General features: G+C 34.3%; 1 protein-coding gene and 1 non-coding gene across 2 annotated transcripts; both read left to right on the forward strand.

Moving 5' to 3' along the window:
• On the forward strand, positions 1 to 73 carry TRNAA-UGC. Its single transcript has one exon. It is a non-coding gene; the product is annotated as a tRNA-Ala (tRNA).
• A 7,709-nt stretch (positions 74 to 7,782) lies between these two features.
• LOC109213722 (short-chain type dehydrogenase/reductase-like) lies at positions 7,783 to 8,690 on the forward strand. The gene has a single exon (XM_019377555.1). It carries the CDS (start codon positions 7,783 to 7,785, stop codon positions 8,596 to 8,598), a length of 816 nt encoding a protein of 271 aa, XP_019233100.1. The 3' UTR covers positions 8,599 to 8,690.
• Positions 8,691 to 10,985: the final 2,295 nt, after the last annotated feature.

The raw sequence follows: 10,985 nt of genomic DNA on the forward strand, positions 1-10,985 counted from the left end.
GGGGATGTAGCTCAAATGGTAGAGCGCTCGCTTTGCATGCGAGAGGCACGGGGTTCGATCCCCCGCATCTCCATCTTTTCTGTCGTTTTTGGTGATTTTTCAACTCATTGCTCTTCTCATTTTTATTCCCATACGTGACAGATTTAATCTTAAAAATGAGTGTAGTGCTCTTTATTTCTATTTCCCCATCCTTAATTTTTCTGCATACAAAACTAATAATAAAGTATGACCTAAAATTTTCATGAAATAGAAATAAGAAATTGCAGAAATTTCACAAAAGATATTGTCATCATTGTCATGTTGAGCATGAAAACGCGTAAGGGGTCATTTGGTTTGAATACAGGTTATGCTAGGATAAGTTATGCTGGGATAAGTTACGTTGGTATTGTTTTTATCCACTGTTTGATATTTTTATTTTTTCTATTATATAGAAAAGGAGAGATGGTGACCAAGGGCATATATGTCATTTCATAAAAATTCCATGTTTGTATTTCTTAAATGCAAAATACACGTGGACCGCACATTCCTCTAGCCACAACTCTCATTTAAATACACTATGCATGTGTTGATTAGTCTGTTTGTGCAGTGCAAATGCTCATTTCCATTCTTTTTCTCATTTTGGAAAATTATTAATTTTGTTTTATTCAAATAGAAGTTTCTATAGAGAAAATAAAATTAATTTTTAAATAATACAACAACAAAAAGAAGTATCGATATTTACAAGATTTTCATATTTACCCATACTATCTTCAAGCAATTTGAAAATAAAAATTAAATGATTTTCATCTATTCATACTATTTGAAGACGATTTCAAATTAAATAATTTTATATTCAAAATTATTTTTAAAAAATATAGCTTGTTAAACCTCAAAAGTTAATTAACTAAACGCCAACAAATAATAATTTTAATAAAATTGCAATGTTGGGCCCGTATACGGGCCTTTCCTCATCTAGTGTTGTATTAAAAATGCGTTGCATAATTTCTATCCTAGCACTACTTTTACTTATCCTAGGTTTGGTAACCAAACAAGGTATTAAGGTGGTATTAAATTTTATCCTAGCACTATTTTTACTTATCCCTCGTACCAAATGACCCCTACAAGTTTTCTACTATTTACTAATTTCATTTTAGATGAATTAACCTCATGCGACTATCAATTATTTGAGCTTATCCCAAAAGATTTACTTTTCCTTAATTATTTGTATTGAAAAATCATCAATATCTTTTCTATTATAAATAGAATTGTATTTATGGTGAATATCTATGTAATGATCCGACCGGCCGTTTTGAGTCTTAGCGCTCCGTTTAGCAGTCTGAGGCCTTGAAAATCTCATTTATAGTTGCCTCGATTTGCGTGCACAGTCCAGGCGCGTAGTTGGCAGCTCAAATATGAAATTCTATGAAAATTTGCTAAGTTTTGATATTAAAATGAATAAATTTGACTTCGGTCAATATTTTGGGTAAACGGACCCGGACCCGTGATTTGACGGTCCCTGAGGGTCCGTAGGAAAATATGGGACTTGGACGTATGCCCAGAATCGAATTCCGAGATCCCAGGTCCGAGAAATGAATTTTTGAGTAAAATTATTTTCTGAAAATATTTAAGGAAAATGAAAATGAAAATTGATTAAAAAGTGATGGTATCGGACCCGTATTTTAGTTCCGGTGCCCGGTACAGGTCTTATATGTGGCTTAAGCGCTTTCTGTAAAGTTTGGTTGAAAACGGACGTCGTTTGACGTGTTTCAGACTTAAAATGGAAAATTTGAAGTTTTATGAAAATTGAAGGAAATCATGGATTTTAAGGCTTAATTCATTGTTTTTGATGTTATTTTGGCGATTTGATCGCACGTTTAAGTTCATAGGATATTTTTGAGTCAGTGTGCATGTTTGGTTTGGAGCCCCGAGGGCTCGAGTGAGTTTCGGATAGCTGTCGGGGTGGTTTTGGACTTAGAAAAATTGCAGAATCTACTGTCTGCTGTTGCCCAGTCCCTTGTTCTATGCGATCGCATAGCTTGTTTCGCGATCGCATAGTGTAAAACTTCAGGAGCCCAGATTGTTCTATGCGATCGCATACTCCCTCCCGCGATCGCATAGTGTAGGTCTCAGGTGCCCGAAATTTGTCTCTATGCGATCGCATAGTCTCATACGCGATCGCAGTAGCCAGTCTGTTCCTTATATGCGATCGCACTGTGTCCTTCGCGATCGCAGTGACCAAGTAACCCCTTCCTCTATGCGATCGCATCCCTTGCTCCGCGATCGCATAGAGCAATTTTGCCCCGTCCTTTAAAAGTCCCATAACAGAACCATTTCGGGAGTTCTCAAAATTTTCACGAACTTCCTCTTCTCCAAGGTCCATAGTCGTCCATTGAAGCTCTTCTTCACCAAAACTTCTGGGGTAAGTGTTGCTTAACTCGTTTTCTTCATTTTCCATCAATATCAATTGAATTCCTAGGCCTAAACATGTGAAAATAGGTTGAAAATTAGAGAATTGAGTAGAGTTAGGGTTTTCAAATATTTCTTGAATTAGACATCGTTTTGGGGTCGAACTTGAAAGCAAATTATATATATTTGAGTTCGTGAGTCCATGAGTAATCTTTATCTTTGAAAAATTTTGGATTCCGGGCACGTGGGCCCGAGGGCATTTTTGTCAACTTTTCGATCGGGGTTAGAATTACTATAAATTAGATTATAATGAATAATTGAGCATATATTAATAGATTTGCGTAACCGTTGGCTAGTTTTGGAGCGTGGTGCATCAATTAGAGTCTTCGGAAGGGCGTAGAATGCCGGTTTGGATCTTCGGAGCGAGGTGAGTCTCCTTTCTAACCTTGTAAGGGAGAAATGTCCCCATAGGTGAACTAATTGGTTATGTGCTCCTATTTGTGGGGGTTACGTACGCACGAGGTGACGGGAGTCCGTGCGTAGCTACTATTATGTTTAAGTCCGGGTAGCCTAGGACCCAAAAGCCTGCTATACTTGGAACATTTGTAATCTTATTGATAGCTCGAATTGCTTAAACCACATCGAATTAATAAATCCATGCTCAAAAGGATTTGACTTCTTTTCGTAAATTGTTAAAAGAAAAAGTGGCTTTTATTTGAATAATTATTCCCCGATAAATTCTTAATTATCTATTTGAGCATGTATTTTTATGTGTACCTGCGTTGCATGAAGGATTCGTGAGCAGGGTGATTGTTTATTTTATGTTGACCGCGTCGCATGGATAGTTCGCGAGCGGGGTAATAGATGCATCTATGGTTCGAGCCGTTCGACCCTCGGCAGTGCACAGTTTACTTTTTATGTTGGATCGGGCCGTACGTCCCACGGTGATTATTTGCGCATGCTTGTATTGCTTGCCTTGAAACTTATTAAAGTTGTTATAGCCTCTTGACGGCTTGAGAATAATTGGATAAATAATGAAAAGGAAATTTTGGGAAAACTTCATATAAAAGAAATTAATTGTTTACTTGTTTCCTTCTATTGGATTAAAATCATGTTTATAGAAATCCGCGATTTATTGTTTTATTGACATCACATTATTGGACCCTTAGTAAGTGTCGAAGTCGACCATCTCGTCTCTACTTCTTCGAGATTAGGCGGGATACTCATTGAGTACACATTATTTTCGTACTCATACTACACTCCTGTGCATTTTTGTTGCACATGTTCATGTGTTGTTAGTGGCCTATTGGGCGTAGCAGCGCGGATGATTCTGGGACTAGGTGAGTTGCATTGTTCGAGGCAGCCTGCAGCTAGTATAGTCCCTTTTCCAGCATAATATATTTACTTTCTGTCCATTGTATTCCGGACGGATGTTGTATTTTATTTCTGTCTTACTAAATGCTCATGCACTTGTGACACCGGGTTCTGAGATGGTTTTGAAATATTTTGTATTGATTGCTTATTATTTAATTTGAATTGAGGCAGTTATCTTTTTACTTATGAAATTTAAAGGAAAATCTTGGCTTTCAAAATTGTTAAAATTCGGAATCTAATTAAGTATTTTAGTTGGCTTGCCTGACATCGGTGTCCGGCGCCACCATGATCCTTACTGGATTTTGGGTCGTGACAGTCTATATTTAGAGAGATTCTAGGGTTTATTGCTTGGTGGCTAAGTTACCCTCTCCCTATTAACAGAGGGTTCTATTCTATTGTAATTTATCACATATCAATAAGAATTCTCTCTCTCTACTTTTCTCTTCTTCTTCTTTTATTGTTCATAACACGTTATCAGCACGAGACTCTAATCAGTTGAGTAGAAGCTTTGGGATTGAGCATAATAATTGCCAATGGTTCCATGAACTTCCTTCATGATTAAATTCTGGATTTAAGGTAAGTATTTTATCATATTTTTCTCTTTTATTCTATAATTTGATTTTAAATACAAGCAAAGACAATAAATTTTAATTATAAATCTAATGGAGTTAATAAGAAATTATAACCACCCGAAGTGGTAAAACTTCTCTGTCTTTCTATGATCATATTCATGTATGATTGTGGGCAAACTATTGAAAACCCGTCCCATTGAATTTTCTCCATTCTCATTCCCTTAAGAGAATGTGATAGCAGTATGTGATAAGTCTGAAAGAAGACAAATTATTACTATGAATATATCAATGGATGTGGACGTGGCAATATACGATATTATAATCGTAATCATTGTAATAATGAGAATAATAAGGATTCTCAAAATAATCCTTCACTCTGTGAAAGTAATATGTGCCATCGATTTGACATGAGATTTATAAAGCACGTATAGATGATTATGATCCATTCATGATGTGAATGTGACAACATCTGATTTATAAATACATATTCTTTCTTGGAAGAATATGAGCGTGCTAGTGGTAGTGAATATACCACACTCACCTCTAGAAGGAGGCTTGATATGATATAAGAAAATAATGTCATTATTATGGCATGAATGGTCATTGGTCACGTACATACGCCAAAATATTTTGGTAATGTGATTATTAAAGAATAACATTAATGCAAGAAACATATCTTGCATATAATTTTGACCATAATCATAATGGTATAACTTTTCTTTTAAAAGAGATATTCACCACATGGATGTTGATGAATATGTGGTAGTACTAAATTAATTGAGAGCTCTGGAAGAGCCATTATTACTATTTTGGAGGAATACAATTGATTATCATGTCAATTTATTGTGTTGTAGTAATTCTCAAAGAAACTTATTCAGTTTCCAAAGTATACGCGAAAGCGATTGGTTATATTGAGACTATAAATAAAGGAAAGATTTGATATTTTCTATTACTACAACTTGTAGCGGGGTAATATGTATATGAAAAATTACCCGCTTTATTCTCCAGTTTGTACTACACAAATAAAAGAATATCATACTAAAGTGGATGTTTATTGATATAAAAACCCATATCATAATAAACTTGGAGTTTATTGATAATTGCACATGTCATGGTATAAATCTGAAGTTTATCAATACTGATAATTTATTCAGTTGGCATAATTGGTTTAGCCATATCAATTTAAGTATGATGTGCAAAAATAATAGAGAATTCACATGGGTAAATATTAAAGAACTAGAAAGTTCTTTACGAATTCTCTTATATTGCTTGTTCTCATTAATTAATAGATCAACTAAAATTGGGATTGAATCCCATGAATGCTGGAAATATCAAAGGTGAATATGGGCCCATTCACCTGCCATGTATACCACATAAGATGCATCTATGAGATGGTTACATGTGCGATTATTATTAACTCGCAATATGGTATTTGCGAGGTAACTTGCTCAATAATTTAATTTACAGCATATTCCAGATTTTCTATTCAAGAAGTTCATCTTGATAAGTTGGTCTACATCACAGCTGGTTTAGCAAATGATTTATTGAGTGCCTCCACTTAATAGCTAAACAATTGCTTATGAGAACAAAGTTTTGTATATCAGTTTGATATACGTTATATACGAAAGTATATTATTTTCTCCCCTCACAAGTGGTTCATGATCAGGAACCAAATAATTCCATCTTATTATTATTGATGTGCGGTGTATATTTTGATTAACACCATAACGCACAAAGATGAGTTCTCAAAGTTGAGGAAACAAGTTAGTTTTTTCTAACATGAGGGGGAGACAAGATACAACAGTTGAGAAAAAGTTACAGGGAATGAATTATCATTTATACATCTAGATCCTCGAATAAAATAATATGAATTTGAAGTTCATAAAAGGATAATTCATGTGCAATTTATTGCAAAGCATGCCAGATACATTTGCTGACCCAAAGAAAGTAATTATATTCTCACTGCAAATGCTCCTATTATAATAAGTCCTAGAAGGACAGAGTCTATGGTACGCTTAAAGCGTATAGACATATCGGTTTCAAATAAACTTCTTGATAAAGAAGGTGAGCAAATGATCAAAATGATCATAATAAAGGAGGCAAGTGATCTAGAAGATCACATGACATAACACTTCATAAAATCTCATGAAAGACTCAGGTACCTAAACATATGAATGAAGAGATCTCTATGTTATGTCTTTATGAAAAATAAGGAGGTTGGAACCGATATAAAATGTTTGTCGATGATATCTATAATAACGCTAAATATATATGAGGATCTTAAGTCAAGAGAAACAATTCAAGTAGAATTGATTTCATATGAAAGACATGTTGTTTTGGACCTACAATTCAAACACTTGGAAGTATAAAGTCAATGATATGTGCAATCAGTTTTGGATATCTTATATGTCTAGCATGACATGAAAACTTGATATGCATCTACAGTCTATTATATGACTTAAAAATCCTTGAAGGATTTAAATTGCTTAAAGCATATAGAATTCATGGTCATGAAGTACCATATCCTAAATGCAATTTGTGCACATATGTATCTTGCTATAACTATAAGCATGATAATGTGATAGCGAGAATACCTCTATGGAGATATTGAAAAGTCATTCCACGACATTATATGAAGACATTACATCTCTATCAAGAAAGTTAATATGGCTGATTTGTTTATCAAATCTCTTTCAACGATCTTTTGAAGATGTTGCACAAGATTGGAATGCAAATGCTTAAGGATGTAAATTGATGCTCTCATCAGGGAAGTTAATACGCGTTGTACTTTTTTTCCCTTACAAGGTTTTGTCCCACTGGGTTTTCCTTGCAAGGTTTTTAACGAGGCAACCAAAAGGCGTATTGTTAGATATGTGTACTCTTTTTCCTTCTCTATAATTTTTTTCCCACTGGATTTTATTTTAGTTAAGGTTTTAACGAGGCACATTATCGCTTGAATAGACATTCAAGGGGGAGTGTTATAAATAGAATTGTATTTATAGTGAATATCTATATTTAGAGAGATTCTAGGGTTTATTGCTTGGTGGCTAAGTTACCCTTTCCCTATTAATAGAGGGTTCTATTCTATTGTAATTCATCACATATCAATAAGAATTCTCTCTCTACTTTTCTCTATAATACTCTTCTTCTTCTTTTATTATTTCATAACATTTTCATAATTTTTCAGATTAATTCTTTTTCTTATTCTAAGCTCTCCATATTAAAAGCCTTTACTTATGTACTAATCTTTTCATGATTCCCTCTTCAAGTCCTTAATTACCATTCTAAAACTAAATTACTCTCACCTTATTTTAACCTTTTCCCATATATTTTCAAAATCCAAGTATTTATTACAGTTAAACTCAACGACTCGGCGTAACCCTTTTCAGTGCAATACATTCAGTGTCTCTCCATCTTCTCTAGCAATTTCAGCGCTTTAATTTTTTCAATCATGGCGGAAAAATATGAAAACGTGGCCGTTCATGAGCAAACAACCGAAGGCCAAAATTTCTCACTCCTAGATCGTGTAGCCATTGTTACAGGCTCTTCTCGTGGCATAGGCAAAGCGATTGCACTTCATTTGGCTTCTCTTGGTGCTAAACTCGTCATCAACTATTCCTCTAACTCCACTCAAGCCAACGACGTCGTATCTCAAATCAATTCCGGCTCCAATTCCCCACGCGTCATTGCCGTCAAAGCCAATATCTCAGACCCGGACGAAGTAAAGTCCCTTTTCGACACTGCGGAATCAGCATTTCCATCGCCGGTCAACATCTTAGTCAACTCCGCGGGCGTAGCAAACGCGAAGTACCCAACGGTCAGTAACACAACCGTCGAGGATTTCGATAGGATTTTTAGCGTGAACGCGCGTGGGGCTTTCATATGCTGTAAAGAAGGAGCCAACAGAATCAAGCGCGGCGGAGGTGGGACGATTATATGCTTAACATCGTCTGCAGCGGCGTCGTTTAGGCCTGGGAACGGGGCGTACACGGCGTCTAAGGCGGCGGTGGAAGCAATGGTTAAAATACTGGCGAAGGAGCTAAAAGGAACGGGAATAACGGCGAACTGTGTGGCGCCGGGACCAATAGCGACGGATATGTTTTTCTACGGGAAAATGGAGGAAATGGTAAAAAAGGTGATTGACGAATGCCCACAGGGAAGACTTGGTCAGTCGGAGGATGTTGCACCGGTGGTTGGGTTTTTGGCCGGCGACGCTTCTGAATGGGTTAATGGACAGATCATTCGTGTCAATGGCGGCTACATCTGATTTAGTTAAAATATTATGGTATAACCAGTTTTCACATTTGTCAATGAAAAATAGCCAGCGTTTATCAAGTCAATGAAAAATAGCCACTATTTTGCTACAACAGGAACCGGTCCAGTATAATATACGGGAGTTCTGGTGTATTTGTGTAAGAACTCCAGCATATCATGCTGGACCGGTATACTTTGCTAACTCCTGTAAAATTTGCGGGAGACTGGAGCATCAGTGCTCCAAACTCCAGTATATTATACTGGACAATTATACTTGCTGGAACTCCAATAAAATTTGCGGGAGTTCCAGCATAGTTATCCTGGAACTCCCGTAAAATTTACGAGAGTTCAAGCATACTTATGCTGGAACTCCCGTAAAATTTGCGGGCGTATTTTTCCGGATTTTGAACAGTATTTTCGCTCAGATTTAAAGTGACTAAATTTCGATGACTTTTGAAACTTGGCTATTTTTCAACGACCAATGGTAAATCTGGCTATTTTGAATTTATCCCTCTGATTTACTTAAGCTTTTCCTAGTAGAATTTTGCTAGTATAAACATGGGTTTTGGATTCGGGTACACTGGGTTTGTTTCATGGGGTTTTAGCATGGTGTGACAATGTACTCACACAATTGACATAAAATAGCCCTAGTTATAGATATTGGCACAAATAGCCTATAAATGTATATCAGAACAATAATATGTATATCAAAATGTATATCACAATTTTATTTTTCTTCTTTTTTATATATAAAAATATATATTAAAATTTTATTTTCCTCCTTTATTATATAAAATGATAAATAGGATTATTTAAAAAAAAAAATTATCTGTATATCAATGTATATCATAACAAAAATAATTGTATTATTTATATATCACAGTGTATAACACATCAAATACTGTGTATACCAAATATATAATACAAGTTTATTTTATTCTTCGTGTATATCAAAATGTATATCACAACTTTATTTTTCTTCTTTTTTATATATGAAAATATATATTAAAATTTTATTTGTCTTCTTTATTATATAAAATATAAATGATAAATAGAATTATTTAAAATTTATTTTTATCTGTATATCAATGTATATCATAACAAAAATAATTGTAATATTTATATATCACAGTGTATAACACATCAAATACCGTGTATACCAAATATATAATACAAGTTTATTTTATTCTTCGCGTATATCAAAATGTATATCAATTTTTTTTTGTATATCAAAATATAAATGAAAGATATTCTTTGTTCTTTGTATATTTCAGTGTATAACATATAGTTTCTTGTGGATATACACAATTTGCTGGAGATATATTGATATACAAAATGAGAATTAGAATTATTTTCTTAATCAAAAGAAAAAGAAGAGGAAAAAAGTATGAAGTTCTGTCCAATGCCAATTTTAGGACTGTATATATCTTGAAACCTACCAATATGTTGTTCTAAATTCACGAAATGCCAAAAATTTATATAAAAAAAAAAAAGAAAAAAAAAAAGAAATGGCACTTTAATACTCCATTCTAGCACTAAAATCTAATGGAGAAAAGCAAACCTCCATCCAAAATCATATGCCACAATAGCAGCGATCAACAACTTCTCCTTTACGCTTTTTGAGCTTTTGCTTTCGAGTTTTGATACTTTGGAATTTGAATGTTACATGAGGTTTAAATCCATTTCAATCATTTGCACAGACTCGAGAATTCATGGAAAAACAAATTAGATCTCGTTTGAATCACTCTTGGGATCTCTTGATATATTTATGCACTTGTTCTAACATATTAAGAACTGTTCTAATACTATCTTGCAAAGGCTTGTCGTTGCAATAAAAGTAAAACTTTAATTCATCAAGGGTGGAGAGACAGAAGAAGAAATAAAGGGAGAGAGAGAGGAAGAGGGAGACGACAAAGAGAAGTTGAGGTGGGTTATGGGGAGAGAATAAATAGGGAATTAGTTTATTTTTGGGATTTGGCTATACCATGCCATTTTTTTGGGGCTGCCTCTGCCAAATATAATCTAGGGCCAAAATTTTACCAATTCCTATTGTAAGTTGTTACGTGGTGTTTGTATTTGAATTTCATAATTTACCTTTTCTGGGTATTTCTATATCATAGTAATCAAAAAAATAAAATATTTTTGTTTTTCGTTGACGGTTTTCTTGCAATTTTGCGACTTATTTACGTGCTATTTATCTCTCTCTATATATATAAAGGAGGGCTTTAAAAAATTGAAATGGCATGTTTCTTTGGCCGAGAACCACATTTATCTTTTTTCTCAAATTTTTGACATTTTACATATTTGTGTTCTACATTAGAAAATCCAAAATTCATTCTTAATTACATTCTCTTAATTATACCTCCCTCCGTTACTCTTCTTTCTCTCCCATTATTTTCA

This window comes from Nicotiana attenuata, unplaced genomic scaffold (assembly GCF_001879085.1).
Source record: "Nicotiana attenuata strain UT unplaced genomic scaffold, NIATTr2, whole genome shotgun sequence".
NCBI lineage: Eukaryota > Viridiplantae > Streptophyta > Magnoliopsida > Solanales > Solanaceae > Nicotiana > Nicotiana attenuata.